Source organism: Chelonia mydas, chromosome 5 (assembly GCF_015237465.2).
Source record: "Chelonia mydas isolate rCheMyd1 chromosome 5, rCheMyd1.pri.v2, whole genome shotgun sequence".
Classification (NCBI taxonomy): Eukaryota; Metazoa; Chordata; order Testudines; family Cheloniidae; genus Chelonia; species Chelonia mydas.
Window position 1 is genome coordinate 52,714,068 of NC_051245.2, and position 16,795 is coordinate 52,730,862.

Below are 16,795 nucleotides of genomic sequence, written 5' to 3' on the forward strand. Positions count from 1 at the left end.
CCAGACTGGTTTTGCTGCCTCAGGGTGAGTCAGCATGTTGTGGCTGGATTCCCCGCTGACCCAGTGGCAGAACACTCCACCACCGTTCAGGCCCTGGGCTGGGAACCAGTGGTCAGGTGGGCCCGGGTCCCCCTACTCCCTGAGACCCCAACCCTGGGATGGCAGACTCCCCACTCGAGGTCAAGAGACCTGTGTTTTTTGGCCATCCACCAGAGCCAGGTGTAGTAAGAAGAAGGCCTAAAACATAAGGCCTTGTATTAGAGGCCTGGGCTAAATTCTTGGTCAAAACTTGCTAGTATAAAGCAAAGTTAAGTTGTGAGCAAGAGGAAGACCCAGCTCACAGAATCTGGCAAGAACAAGGCTGATATTGCAGAAACACACATTCCTAAGTAGTGCTAGGTATAAGAATATATATGCAAACACATTCCGGAAAGGTGGTACCAGAACACCCAGATAAACATATTCCTCAAAGATAACAGGAACACACTGGCCCATCCTTAAGGATAAGGTCAGGAACACAGCATGATAAATACAGATGTTCTGATCGAACTTACAGGTAGCAGGCAATGGGTGGTGCCCTAATATGTCAGAGAATGGCACCCTGATACGTCAAGGGTGATACATAACTTGTTTGTATTGGTGTATAAAGATGTATCTCAGAGGGAGTATCTTTGTCTAGCCTAGGGGATAGTGGAAGGTCTTGCCACTAACTAAGCTAGTCCATTGCAACTGGCATACATGTGTTGGTGTATCTGTAACGATTGAGCCAGGGCATTAGGACCGTGCTTCGTTGACAATAAACCTGACCAAGTTCCTTCGCTATGAACCGAGTCTGTGGATTTATTAGTCTGCACACCAGGATGCCTGACCATTGGATGCTCTTCCCTGTCTGAGGGCCTGCGCCTCTAGAAACTTTATTTTTCTGCCCTGACTACAGACCAGAATCCTAAACTGTTTGGTGCCCTGCCCTGCCTGAGGGCCAGAGCTCCTCGATAGACTATTTATGGCTATTTGCCCAGCCAGGTGGCTAGTGGGTTAAAGACTGTTTGTGGCCCAGCCCTGCCCAGATGGCCAGAGTTCCCTTCTAGAATTCTAATTATAGACTGTTAATTACTGTCTGCCCCAGCCAGGAGGCTGTGGACCAAAGACTGTTGTGCTTCACCCTGCCCATGGGGCCGGAGCTTTCCCCTATAAGACTGTTACGTGTGGCCTGCCAGCAGTGAGGGGAAGTGGCTTTCCTCACCACTCGAGTGTGAGGGACCACTACACAGACATACCCCAGGACTACTAATAGGCGCACACACACACACACACACACACACACTGAATCACAGTGATAAAGTATAATCATGTGACACTACTCCACATGAGATCGCCTCCCATGGGGATTTGCAGTGGTCCCTGTTGAGGAATCTCTCAATGAAAAACAGAGACACTTCATTCAAGAGCAACTTCATTCACCTCATGATCAGTGGTATTGAAGGCAGCTGATACATCCCAAAGAATCTGGATAGACACGTACATCTTCATCGGTTGACACACTGCTGGAGCAGTTTTGCAAATACCTTCTCAATGATTTTACCCCAAAATGGTAATTGGAGATCTGAGAATAATTGGAGGGTTTGTCAGCATCAAGAGATGGTTTCTTGAGCAAAGATGACATCTTTTTGTACCATCCAGGAAGGATGGGGATCTAACTCACAAGTCACAGCCCATACATCGGCCAGATCAACAAGGTGTCACAAGCTGAAACTGAAGCAGAGAAGATTCTGTGCTTGTCCCTTCAAGAACTGATTCTGCTATCACGAAGGCAGATTCTGCATCCAGATAATGGGCCCAGTACACCACTGTGTTCCCCCAAATTTACACCAGTGAAACTCCATTGAAACTATTTTCATGCAAGGTGTAACATACACCTCATCCCTTTCCCCGCCAGTTCTACCCCCTCAAACATCAAGAACCACAGTGTGGTCTGCTACATCAGAAGGACCTAACAGAGGGTATGTCTACACTTTGACCTGGGGCTGTGATTCCCAGCTCAAGGAGATACACTCACATTAGCCCTCATGGAGCTAGCATGCTAAAAATAAATGATAGCTATGGCAGCACAAGTGATGGGAGGGACTAGCTGCCCTGAGTACGTACCTAATATCACTAGTAAGCAACCACTTGTGACAGATAGCCCTTCCTGCTGCTTATGCTTCCATGGCTACTTTCCATTTTTAACATGCTACTTGACAAGAGTTAGTGAGATCGTATCCCCTCAAGCTGGGAATTACATCTGCACCTCAAAGAATAGACATGCTCACAATGTCTGGCTATGGGATCATATGGTAGCCCAAAGGAATTTTTCATGTGGACACTGAAGTCCCACAGAACAATTTGTCTCAATGATTTTATTGCCACTGTGGAAGGGAAACCCTATTAGCTCAATGGCATAGAGTAGTGGGGGCAGTTTAAAATTTGTTTCTGCTCTGAAATGTGTAAAAATGTAAAAAAAACAAAAAAACAAAAAACTTGTGGATCTTCAAATGTATTATTGTGTTTATTCAGTCATTTCTGCTTATTTCTTTGACAAATTTCTAATAGTATTAGTCAGAAAACAGAACAATAAATGTAAATTTTTTCTTTATCAAAATTTTATTTTGACAGACATTTTCTGACTTATGTCACTGTTCTTTACTCCTGTGAGTGCAGTCATCAATGCAACTGCTAAAGAAAAAGAGAGCATGAAAGCAAGCACTGGATTCTATGTGAAAAGCCACCAAAGGCAATGGGATTGCACTGGTGTCACGGAGGGTTTAATTTAACTTGCTGATGATTCATGAGAAGGAAAGAACCCAGACTGACTCATAGGTCCTAGGTTCAGTTTTCAGAGCTGACAGGTGGCAAAAATATACGGATTTTTTTGTGTGTGGAAATGACTTAAATTGACATGGGAATCTCTGAAATATGGTAAGCATGGAATCCCAGGTTGACTTCTTCTTTTTTTTTTTTAAATGAAATCACTTATCAGAACAGAATTGCATTTCAAAAACTCCAACACCTCCATCCTTCCTCCCCTAACCCCAGATGATTTTCTGCCCTCTGCCCCTAAACTTACATTATCTTTGTCATGCCATTAACAACTTCTCCCACTGCTTTAATATGGGTGTAGGGGATTTTAAAATATTTTTCAGTAACAAGATAGATCCTAGCTCTGCACTGTTGAGAGTTGATGCACAGGTAAATATATCCTCATCAAGAGCTCTACAGACTATTACAATGAGGCTTTGGAGATTGTTCCCAGCTATACTCTAATATACCTGTTGCTCTTCCACCATCCCTCTCCCTATCACTTTATAACTTTTATTCTTTGCTTATGTTAGCTAAGCATGCACCTCATCCCATACAGATAGCTATCAAATCTAAGATTCTAAAATCAAAATTGAATAATTTAAGTCACACCTTTTCCAAGTCACACCTTCACCTGCTCAGTTACAGTGTTGTTCCTTTTTCCCCACTTATTCCTAGAGCAGTGGTTCCCAAACTGGGGTTTGCGAACCCCTGGGAGTTTACAGAACATTACAGGGGAGTTGCCAGAAAAATTTCACTAATGGTGGCGAGAGGACCCTGGGCATCGGGGGCAGCAGGTGGGACCTGGTTGCAGGGCAGACAGCCTGAGCCCCAGGGAGAATGGGGCAGGGCAGTTGGGGCTGGCAGCCCGAGCCCTGCCCCCATCGGCGGGGGAGCCAGCCCGCTGAATCCCAGCGCTCTGTACAGGGCTGGCTGGCTGAGCTCCAGGGAGAGCGGGGCTGGGCACTTGGGGCTGGCAGCCCAAGCCCTGGCAGTCAGCAGGACCTGCAGCCCGAGCTCAGTGGAGCTCAGTTGACCAGAGCGGTCAACGGGGTCCAGCAGCAGGAGCCCCATGGAGTGCGGAGGAAATTTAAACTTAAATCCCTGAAAATATTCATTTTTTGGGGGGGGGGAGGGATTCACGAGATTTCACAATTTAGTGAAAGGGGTTTGCGGGCTGTTAAAGGTTGGGAACCACTGTCCTAGAATAACACGCAACTTTCTCTCTCCTCAAAACTTTTATGACAACTGAGATGCATAGAGCTTGTTAAAAAGAAAAGGGAAGGAGGATGGGGAGAAATCCACATTATTATTATCATCATCATCATCATTATTATTATTTTCACTCGAGGCAATACGGCTAAAAGAACGAAAGGAATTGGTGGCAGGGATCCGCATAGAAGGAATGCCCCATGAATGTGAAGTTAGCTCAGCTAGCACTTGGCAACTAATCTTTAAAGAACTAAATGTTAACAAGGTTAGAGAGGAGGAGATTTGGTAGACTGATGGCAGTAGCCATTATGTAAAGGGATAAAGGAAAGGAGGCTGGATAGCAGCAAAGCTGAGAGATGAAGTAATTGTAAATACTTTGCTGTATAATCGTGGGAATAAGCCAGCTCAGTATGCAGAACGAGCAGCTGTTATTAGAGTACTGATGGAAGAAAAAGGGTCCTGCTCTAAGCTTACCATAGTCTTGAAGTTGGATTGGGTGTTCAGGGGAGCTGTGTTGATTCTGGCCTGGTGGGCTCAGAACAAGTATTGTGCTATGGATGAAGGAGAAATCAAGTTCACTGCTACATTGCAAATGCTGGATAATATGACTAAACATTTTGAAAAAGAGCAGATATGGTAAAAATCTGAGCACACAGAAAGAAAGGGCTATTCATAAAAGGAAATCAGGCAGCAGGTTTAGCAGCCAAAGACACAGTGGTAACCAGATCGCCCTGTCTGTTGGAAACTTGGTTAGAAGCCATTCCACTGGCAGCTATCACCTGGAGCCAGCAGCAATCATTACAAACTAAGCCAGAGCAATTGCAGAGCATCCTTAGAGTTAGGTCCACTATGAAAGCAAGTTCAAAGCCTGGGAATAAAGGTGGATGGCCAGGAGTTAGTAATAAAGAAGGGACTCTTGTGTGTAAAGTCAGAAGATGGTTTAGTATGGGTAGTACAAAGGGATTTGAGGAAGGATTTCTTAGCATGAGTACATGGATCAACTATGGGTGGTCACCCTAAATACGAAGCTACCCAGAAAACACTGGCAAAAACAGGATGGTGGCCCAGGAATAGGATTTGAATGCGCATCTTAATTCCTATCTTCTTTGTTCTAGATATGATCCAGCAAATAGAAAATGCAGAGGGGCATTCATGGAACAGGCTCCCAGGGAACCCTAGAAACAAAAGGATCCAAACAGATGACATTGGGGAACGACCCCTAACCCACCAAGGGGACAAATATGTACTAGTTGTAGTGACTCATTCTCACATTGGGTGGAGGCATTTCCAACTAAAAAATATGAGTCAATTGACAACAGCTAAACACCTGGTGTATAATTTGTTCAGTTGGTGAGGGGTTCCTAAGGCAACTGATTCCGATAATGGTAGAGGATTTGTTGGATCAGTGGTTAAAGTATGGACACAAGAATGGCCATACTGGGTCAGGCCAAAGGTCCACTTAGCCCAGTATCCTATCTTCCAACAGTGGCCAATGCCAGGTGCCCCAGAGGGAATGAACAGAACATGTAATCATCAAGTGATCCATCCCCTGTCACCCATGCCCAGCTTCTGGCAAACAGAGGCTAGGGACACCAGCACACTGATAGGCATTGATCAGAAATTCCACATTGCTTATCATTCCAAAGCAGCGGGGCAAGTGAAAAGAATGAATTTAACCATTAAAACTGAACTCATGAAAGGAGTAAATATCACAGGTAGTAATTGGGCTTAGTATGCATCAGAGCTGGAGAATGAAGATCTATGGGATTTTCCCTTTATGAGGCTTAATGGAAAGACCAATGATACTGTGGGAGAATATGATTAACCCTGTACGAGGCCATATGGCTACAGTAGTTTTGTCAGAGTCCTGAGTATAGGACTTGCAGAAGCAGATTTTGCCATTGCAAAAAAGTGTGCAGAAGACCTAGGTGTGGTTTGATACCAAAGGGGACCAGACCAAACATCACATAGGCTCCAAAGTCATCATACAGGATCAGGCCACATACCACCTATTCCTGAAGGCAAAGTAGCACAGCCCATACTTTCTGCTGGATCAACTTGGCCCCTTGGTGTATTTATTGGAGTTGGGAAATAGAGGACAGAGTTGGGTCAATGAGAGTCAGTTTACAGCCTACTAAAGTAGGTAAAGAAAGAAGCAAGACATGGTTACTTGCAGCACATTTGGAACTAAATTTGTAAAGCATTTATTTTAGGGGATAGAAGAGATAAAGCAGGGGAAAGGGTTTAGATTTTTAAACAGAACACGGATTTGGAAAAGGGAATTTATAATATTGGGGAAGAAAAAATTGCAATTTGCAAGACTAGAAGGTCCTGGGCACCATATGAAAATAATAATAGGATTGTTCCAATCATGACTGTTATTCCCAGATGGACAGGGAGTCCTAGAGAATTCGTGTATGTTAACGGTATGGGTACTATTGAGAATGGAACACATATACAACACTCTCAAAGTGTTAAGTTGGCAACAAGGGATGGTGTAGAGATAAACATCACATGTTGTCGAAGAATCTAACTATAGTGGGTATGTTTATAGTACACAAAGTCGGCGGAAACAACCTGAACTGATAAGCTTACCATATGCAATCTGCAAAGCAATTGGTCTTTACATACAAGAAGTATAGATGTTAGTAGCCAGGAAAGATGTATATAAACTGTGTAGTGTGTGACATGAATTAGAATTGTGGTATCACCCTGTACCTAAACTCCCTGTGTCTGGGCCTGGCTAGAGAGAACAAAGAGCTGTTAGATGCCTAATAAAATAACTGAAGTGACTCGCTGGAGTCTGAGGGTTTTTTCGGATCCCAGAGAACTGGATGAAGTGTTCTCCTAGAACTGGACAAAGTGTTCTGGATAAGCAGAGTGGAAAAGCGGGGAATCCCAGCACAACTCAGCCAACATCATTATAACATATGAACAACAAAAATAACGATTTGCCTTACTGCCTTCACGCATGCAGTGTAATTGTACAGGACAAAAAAAGTATTAAATGTCAGCTGCACTAATGTATTGTAGTCTAGCTAGTGTATAAATGTTTATAACTACTTGAATTAAAAAAGGGTTTTCTACCAATCACTATCTCTGGATTTCAAATTAAAAACTTAGCATTATTTCTGCATATGCAACATGATTATTCCATCTTTCCAAATGCTTTACTTGTTTGTACTTTATTTTACCTACTAATGTGGACCTTATAGAATTGTTTAAAGTTCTCAATAAAAAAATAATTGTAAGTTATACTGCACATTATTACAATATGCTTTCATCTCAGATTCACTCACAATTGGCTTCTTCCCAGTTCTGTACAACGCAATTTCTTACACAATAAGTCCATAAACTTACTGCAAAAAACCTATGCCAAGGCTATTCTAGGGTTGCATAAGCTATTGCTTAAAAGCTAAATTCTGCCCAGGCCAGCACAGATTTACTAGTGAGGAAAGGGGAAGGTAAATACTTAGGGAGCCTCTTTCTACCACTTGTTCACCTGTGCACCGAGCCAGAAAAAGGCTGTTACTTGTACTCAAGTGCTAGGGGACAGCCAATGATCATATCTGATGACATTTCATAGCCACAGGAAAGCACATAACACAGGAAAGCATGGCCAGGGGCCCACTCTGGGTACAGCAGTATTAGTGTCTGGAAGGAGATGCTGTGTGGAGAGAGGACTTCTATATCTTTTCAAGGCAGTAATAACCGTCACTGCATCAACAAGCAAAATGGAACAAAATAGGTTACAGGTTTTTTCTTTAGTGCCATAAAATCTGCAATTTCAATAGGCTGATGAACAACCCTAAAATTGGATGATATTAAAACATTAATATTCAGCAGTAGGATAATTAGTCTCATAAGCTTGTTAAGGAAATATAGTAAAGGAGGTATGAAAAGACTCAAGAACATTACTCCTGGAGAATAACTAGAAACTAAATAATATTAAACTGACTTCAACAGTTACCTAATATATCTAATAAATACATAAGACATTCAGGATCAAACCAGGCAGCAGAGAAATTTCCTGGGACGTTCCACCAAGAAGTGGCATCTTAAACACAGATCCAGTGATCTGCAGCCCAAGTCCTGTCTGCCAAGGGGCCCAGGGCCAAACAGAACATAAAGCCACAGAACCATACGCAGGTCCTCACTACTAATGAAGAGTGGGTCCAAGAGAAATAGGAGGCTGGGATTTGGCTGGCAGTGAGGTGCGGGCCCAGCCGCTGTGTTTGAATGTAGCATGTTACAGTGTTATGTGATACAGGTGTGATGTGTAACACCCTCATAATGCTACGCTATAATCAAACACAAATCAGTCATCAGTAGGAAAGCAAACCATGTGAAAGACCAAACATCAAGAGAACTGGGACCACCATAGAGTCACAGCTTAAAAAAAAACAGCAGCAGGACTTCTGGTCCTCTAATATGAGGGGAGAAAAGAGCATCCTCATCTCCACTATAAATCAATGCTGCTGATAATCACCTCTTCTATCCTTCCCTCGAATCTCCTACCTCTCGAATCCAACACTGATTGCACTTACACATACATTTGTGTACTGAGCTCTCTGTTTCATAGATATCTGTTCCATTCCTTCTTTTCTGTTCTTTAATTCTCTTCATTCATCTATTTGCATGTCATGTATCACTGTTAAAGGCAGAAGACAGGTACCCTAACTAACTGATTGCATCTGACTATTATATAGGATCGTCAGTTCCTGTCTATTTGTGTTTCAGAGTAAGTTATAAACTCAATCTCCACCAGCCCAGGTTCAAAACTTTTCCAATTCAGTATGAGATAATGGAATTTGTAGCTATGTGTCTCTACTCAACTCTATCATCTACCTGAGTCCCCCTTCACCAAAACAATCTTCCGATGAGACACTGAAGGCTGGTTCATTAGACCCACCAGTTGTATTTTCAGTCACTCAGATGCATCCATTCGTTGCAAATTGTCACACCACTACACACTTCTAATTTGTTCTTGTATAATGGTTAACTATTATATCCAAACCAACTGGTCTGTTACTGTGAAATGCAAACAGATGCAAAATAGGCCTTATTCTGTTTTCTCAGATGCTGATTTTAGATCCATGTTACTCAGTTGTAGTCACTCCCTATTTACAAAAGCGTGAGTTCAGAATCAGGCCACATTGGCTTATCAAGCAATTGAGCTTTGCAGCCCTCATTAAAATAAATAAAATCACTGAAATTAGCAGCAGGGTATTTGAACGAATTGGATTGCTGTGACCTTTACAAGATAGGTAAAATTTCTGGCAAACTGACAAAATAAATAAAATAAAACACTGAACTTTGCTGCATAGTTTTTCTTTTCAGATATAATTTAGAGATAATTAGGGAACAAAGAAACAATCAAAGAAAATATGAATTCAGATGCCACAAACATTAGACACAAGGATAAAGAACCAATAACGAACAAGGCAATGACACAAAATGCAAAGGACACACCACTATTTGGATAATCATGGACTAATGGAATACTTAGACAGTTATTGCCATCTTCTACGTTTGCACTTACCAACCTCCACAACACTAGAACAGTTGGGGTCTGTGAAGCCACTGGGACATTCACATGAAAAGAAGTCATCAGCCAACCCAGATAAACAGATGCCACCATTTTCACAGGGGTTGGAATCACACACATCTCCTGTGAATTAAAGAAAAAGATTCTCAGTCTTTCATACAGGCCCCCCAAAACTCCTTACGTGATAACTTTAGTACAGTTAGATTATTGACAACCAAGAATAGACCAGCATACTGGCTCCAGATTCCCTTGAAAACTAAACACCTTCAGACCTACAAATCTACCATAGGCTCAATTTTACATTTATTTAAAGAGACTCACATTTGTCCCAAGATTTTGATTTTGTACATAGAAGCTTTTACCAACAATAAAGACAAATAGGTTTCCATTTAAAAAAAAAAACATATCATAGGAAACTGTCTTGATACTGTCAGACATTACCTTGCAGTTGCAACACAAACCTTGAATCACTGAAAACAAAAATCTGAGAATAATCAACAGAAGTGCAAGTTAATTGTGTGGTTGAAAAGACCCTGCCCCTTCCCACTTTCCCTTTGAAGCCACTGAGTGTACATCATCTCTGCAGAATTAACTCAAGCTCTTTTTGGGTGTTGCATTTACCTGGCTCCACTCCACATACACAACTCTCCCATGAAGTTTAGTGGTGCTTTCAATCCTGGCTAGCTGGCTTATCTGGGTATATAGGCTAAAACCAGGTCAAGGCTTTCCCACGAGCTGGCAACCTGCCCACTTTGCAGCGAGAATGTAAACTACGCAAGTTCTAATAGTCCTCCAGTGCCTTCCCACAATTCCCCCTTTATTCCCCAAAGGGCAAACAAGTTGTCCCAAAATTCACTGGGAAAGAGTTGTAATGTGGTTCATTTGATCACATTACAAAGAGCCATGGGATATGCCTAGTGACACTGTGGTGGGATGGGTTTCCACTCTGGTCAGGGAGGGGTTAAAATGCTCATCTGGGCACAATGAGCCCCAATCCGGTGCACCTGGGAGGCCTCTCAAACCTTGAGAGGGGCGACTCCTTAAGAGGAAGGATCTAAACCCAGTGCACAGTGGCACTCAGAGGGAAGCGGAGCTAGAGTGCCTTAGCCCCAAAGAGCTAGGGCATGCTCACCAGGAAAGCTGAGGAAGGGCCTATACTGCTTGGATTCTCTGAAGAGGTAAAAGGACTGTCTTTATTTTGTCTTTTTCTAGTGCCCAGCGTGCTTAACCTGGTCCCCCTGGACACATGGAGGATTAGGAACCTAGCTCCCCATCACAGAGACTATTTAGTTTTTGCCTTCCAGGGAATTGTGGGGTGAACCTGGATTGTTTTGTGAGCTGCAGGATTATTTTGTTGCCTTTTTTGTTTTGGACTGCTGTTATGGCCAGAAGGGAGATCCACTGCCCTAAGACTTACAGGTGGAAGGCCACACCCCACACTGGTGCTCCAGTGACATCTACATACAGGGAGGGATATCTGAAATGAGAGAGGTGCCCCCCATCATCCCAAGGAGGCACCCTATGGATACAACCTATGGCAGAAACACATGGATGGGCACAGCACTGGTGAGGATATAGTAACTCGGGTATGGATTTATGTCCAGGCTAGGCTAACCCAGATACTGATCACTTGAGTTAACTTTGCAGTGAAGACATACCCTCAACTGGGTCTCCTGGCTGAAGAGTCGCTGCTTTTCTCTTCTGACCACACTTTGCATCAGACTGCTTTGTTCTTAGCATCTGAGGGAGTTAGTTCCATGCAGTGGAATAAAGGAATTCCCTACAATGCTGTTAATTAATTTGGAGGAGAAACACTGATGGAACAAACAGCATGGAAGTTCTCAGTAACATTAAAAGGGGCCTTTGGATTTAGGTAATATATTTCCTGGTGTTCTAATGTTTAACAACACAAGCCAATAAACCAAAAAGTCTTCATGGGATTAAAGGGAACAAGCACTTAGGGCCAAATTCTGTTTCCATTAAGTCAAAGGGAGCTTTGACATTGACTTCAATGGGAGCAGGACGCATGCCTAGATTTTCCATTTTTAGCCATTACTTGACCTCTTACACTATGAACAGACTGTATATAATTATCCAAAAGATGGCATGTGATGTCTCTACTGTATGGTTATCATAATCATTTCAAGATGTATGTACAAATAATATTTAAAGAGTTATATAGCTATACATGAAATTATGTTCTCAAAGCCTGGAAGTTAAGGTAGGTAAACCACTGACCTGTTTCAGACTAGTTCCTTCCGGGAAGGGGGTAATAGAAATTTATCTCTTTAGATGGGTGTTGTGTATTGTCTGCATCACAATATATATCTATTTGCATACTGAGCCAAAATACTAATCAGAAGATTGTTAAAACTTAGAGAGGAAATTTACAGGAAGAAATAAGACAGCAGGAGGGGATTCTCTTTATGAGTAAAGAATATGGATTGTTGGAATATATCTGGTGGACAGAGCTACCCCTCCCTTCATCTTTCCACTGAGGAGGCAAGAGGACAGCATGACTTGTTTCATATACGGAAGACCACAGCCAAGCCTAGCTGTAATTCACAGGAAGGATTTTGGTTGAGCTTCTGCTCTATAAGACATGATTGTGACTAGTTAAGTAAGTCTAGGTTCTAGAACATGTGTTGTGTTTTTATTTTATATGTAACCATTTTGTTTCCAATCCTTCTACTTGCTTTCATTAAAATCTCTATGCTTTGTCAGATAAACTTTTGCTAGTTTTCACTATAAATATAACTAAGCCCTGTGGGTTAAGCAGAGCTGTGATCTAAAGAGTAACTGGTAAGCTAGGTGGACTGTTCCTTTGGGTGCAGTGAATCTGTGAACTGCAAATGTCCAGTGGAACAGGGGCAGTACACTCAGAGGAGTGTGCTGAACACTCTTAATGGTTCCTTGCAGGATCATCTGGGTATATCTCACCAAATCAGTTCTCTGCCATTGCAGTTGCCTTGGGCATTGGTACCCAAGTCCTTCCTGTTTTCCGCCTGTGGTGCACAAGAGTTTGCTCTCCTGAGGGCTGTGATTTTTTAGTTTAATCTAGGTTATTTGACTCAGTGCTGGGGTAATTGGTGGGATTTAGTGGCCTATGATGTGCAGGAGGTCAGATCGGAAGATCTGGTGGTCCCTTCTGGCCTTAAACTCCATGACTATGACTCTTCAAGAGTAGTGGAGCTGGAGTGCCAACGAGCACTACCTGGGAGATCACAAAGAATTTTGGAGAATCAGCCAACATTCCTCCTTTGGGCCCTGGTTGCTAGACGTCTGGTTCTAATGCATCTTTGTAGATAAAACTTGGCTCTTTGTAATTTCACCAGGGAAAAAATAACTCAGTCATGTACCTTTGGTTCTGTTATTCATTATTGTTTTAATGACATTTTGTTTAGGCTCTACCAGGCTAACTTGGATAAATCTGTCATGTTTTATTGGTGCTGTAAATTTGTAAGTGGTGGGCTATAAACCCAGTCTCAGTTATTAGTAAGAATCTGTGGGGTGGCTGCAGCAATGCAAAAACTAATGACACAAACCAAAACAGAGAATTCCATCAAAAGTCTTGCTATACTGACTAACTCATACAAAACAGCAGAGGACAAAAGAGGGAAAATGTATTATAGCAACTTTGAACTGCAATGATTAAAATTGGAATTTGGCATGACACTCTACACAATGTAGTCAGGGAAATGAGCAAACTCAGACACACCTGAGCAATAACTCTACTTAAGACTAGAAATAAAGTTCATGCAAATTTGCATACTCAAATTAGTGAATCTCACTTAAAATGTTAGCCCCCATATGACTTACTGCCTGTAAAATTGTGCAGAATAAAATAAATGTCACTTTTGAATCAACAATATGCCTCAATTTACATATGTGCCACTTCAGAGGTCATTTATGTTGAAATATTGAAATTAATTTTTTATACATAGACTTTGATTTAAGAGGCTCTGTTCTCAATAAGAAAGGTTTACATGGGTTTTCAGTTTGTTCTGACATAACTGATGATGGGATTTGTTACCATATAAGTACCGTCTGGTTTGCATATTATATAACCTTTAATACAGCCCTACAGTTTTAGGATGTAATTCTGCAGTCAGGATGAGGAGAGAGAAAGAACTATAATCATAAAGCAAATTCTCCTAGTACAGTGCATTTAGCTGAAGATGTGCCACTGCCTATCTATTTGTACACCCACAATGACTTCCAATACATTATTTTTAATAAACACAGCATAAAAAATTGGTTTGCTGTTTACAAAATACAAATGACATTTAATCTTGTATGCTTGTTGTAACTTGCAACCAGAAATGCCTATTAAAAATAAAAGTGTGCTATGCTCATTTCCAAAGAAGTGATCGCAGGTGCCTTTTAACCCCTTCATGCCCTCTGACATATTCTGATTCAATCATCATCTTTCAGTGAAATGTATGTTAAATACAGAAGTGCCACAATAGAGGTAATGTACATGCTATAGCGCTGGTATTGTAATAATCACAAGAAGTCAACTCTGGATGTTCTTATTCTGTTCTAACTCAGACATAATCACAAAGACTTTAGGAACTTACCATACCAAGATTTTAGGATTCCATGCAAAGATCTGAGAAAAAGTTAATGGCAGAACAGTTGCTTGAAAGAAGAAACACACACAGGTACAAAATTGCCAGAGTTCATTAAACAACCTTGCTCTTTGCTTCTTTTTTGAGACTGAGCTTTCTTGAAGAAGGCAAAGTACTGCTTGCAAATTTTCTGTCATTTCTTTCCAAGAGCAAGAAGTGGAGCAAGATATGTAATCATACTAAATATATTTGTCCTGTAGCCAGCTTCACTTGGCTAGCTCTTTTGTAGTTTCCTCACCTGGTTCCAGCCAGACTGGCAGCAAAGGTTTTCAAACAGAACTCAAAACATCACCTTCATAACAAAATTTTCTTTTGTCATAGATATGTCTAATGGGGTGTAGTCTTCCAATATCCCTCCACCACTGGAGGTTGTTCTGTTCACAGTTTATACACAGAGAAGTTGAATAAAAACAAATACATTTAAATCTTCCAACACAGGTAACACTACTTCATTTCTTAGAGGTAACCAGAGAGAGAGAAAACAGCCTGATCCTTAATGCAGCAAGGCATAACTCACCCCACCTTGCTATTTCCAGGCTCACTGCAGCTTCCAGATGCTTCACTATAGAGCTTCTTTGCCTGTAAGCAGAACCAGAAACCCCACACCCACTCTTAAAGTGATAAAATACAATTCCGGCACAGTCCTCATAACACAAGAGCTAGGACAACTCATTTCATTCCATTCCCCTAGTTCTAGGAGAGGTCAGCAGGCAAACAGTCCTTTTTCTGTTAGTGCCATCCCCATTACAAGAGAAGAGACAGATTATATGATGACCTTTTCCCCAGAACTTTTCCTGGTTGGCTAGGAGAGGTTCAGTCTTGTCCACTGTATGCTACAAGTCTCCTGGTCCCAGGCCCTTAAAGAAACAATAGCCTAGGTTTTCCCCAAATACTAATTATTATGATAGGACCACTTCCTCTCTCTCAGTATCTTCATCTGTCATTCCTTAAAATCCTTGTCTGCTCCAGAACTCCTCAAATGGCACAGCCTGGCCTTCCAGACTTCCCCCTCGGGTTTTAAAAGTTATGCTCTTCTACATGTCCATTATGCACACATGAAGGGGAGGGCTGAAGATAGAAATCTCTGCAGAGAACTTGCCTTGATACTAGGGGGAAAATTATGGCCCTGCATGTCTCTGAATCAATGGGGTAAAAGGGGGCACTTCTACAATAACACCAACCCTAAGTGTTCAAAAATCAGTCATATATCCAAAATCATGAGATTGGCTTAAATATCATTATTTTAAAAATAAATATTTGTTTTTTTAATTTGCTTTTATGATTTTGAACATTTAGGGTACACTTGGGTAACATTTTTCATTCTTTTCTCTGCAACAACTAAAGCTAGAAATGTAATTTTTCATTTTTTTTAAATGAAAGTGAAATTCTCACTTCATATGACTCCAGGAATTGGGACTTTCATAAAAACACCAAATATCACAAGACTCATGATAAAATTGAAAAAATTGGGGATACTGTCTCTACCATTCAAATAATGAAAACTTTATAAGACACGAGGCCTCTAGGAACACAGGGAAAAGCACGTTCAGGAAAGGGCCCCCATTAAGGAGATGTGTCCTGTGGTCCACCCCAGTGATTCTCTACCAACATCAAGGAGGAAGGGAGAGGCATGACAGCTATGCTAGCCAGCCTCTACCCCCTGTGCACCTGAACACAGCGAGGTATAGAACATGAGTTTCTTATATAGCTGCGTTGGGACAGTAAAGGGTCTGCTTGCACCTTCTCTTTCCTTGGGACACCTGCAAAGAGCCAGCTATAAACTGACACTTTGTATTTAACTTGATGAAATGCTTTCTAGTTGAGAACATCATTCCTGCTTCTTTTTTCACCCTGGAAACATTCGATTCTGAACAAATCTACAGTGCAAGACCTTGAAAAACTTTACATTTATACAACATGCCTTTGTAATTTTATAAAATCCCACAGATCATTGTAGAATCCTTTACAGAATAGTGCAGTTCCTTGGTTGACAACAAAGGACAACCTGAAAGACGGAATTCAATTGCTGTATATAAATAATGCAACACATCATGATGGTAACAGTTAGTCCATCAATTCCTGGCAAGAATACAAACTCACCATGACTTTATGAAAACAATCTTGTGACACAAAGGATAGCTATACTGGATACCCTGTGCAAACAAAAAAGAATCATCCAGTAGTTTTCCTTATGTATTGTATTATTTTGTAAAACAATCCATAATTACTAAGTTGTAAAATATCAGTCAGGTACAGCCATAACTTATGAATCTGGGGTTGTACTTGACTGAACTTATTAATTTTACTGAAAGAGTTCCACATGGTTTATCCTGTATCAGCAGGACCCTCAGACACAATACCTGATCTGTCAGCAGGCATTCCTATTCTGGATCAGGGAATGGAGAGATTATGTTCTTACTATTTATTTAAGAATGATAATTTTGTAAATAAGGTATTTTGTCTGATTGTGTGATAATGGCAAGAATCAACATAGCCAGTGCTACTGGCAGAAGTGCAACTTGGAGTACCATTTCCTGGGGATAACTAGGTGGTGATAGACCACAAAGAG

At 41.4% G+C, this 16,795-nt stretch overlaps 1 protein-coding gene across 1 annotated transcript in view; it reads right to left on the bottom strand.

Moving 5' to 3' along the window:
- Positions 1-16,795, bottom strand: part of EDIL3 (EGF like repeats and discoidin domains 3) — a 389,354-nt gene that overhangs the window by 270,797 nt on the left and 101,762 nt on the right. Inside the window, exon 2 of the mRNA XM_027827522.3 lies at positions 9,590-9,718. Within this exon, the coding sequence (XP_027683323.1) occupies positions 9,590-9,718 (129 nt within the window). The remainder of the gene's footprint in view (positions 1-9,589; positions 9,719-16,795) is intronic.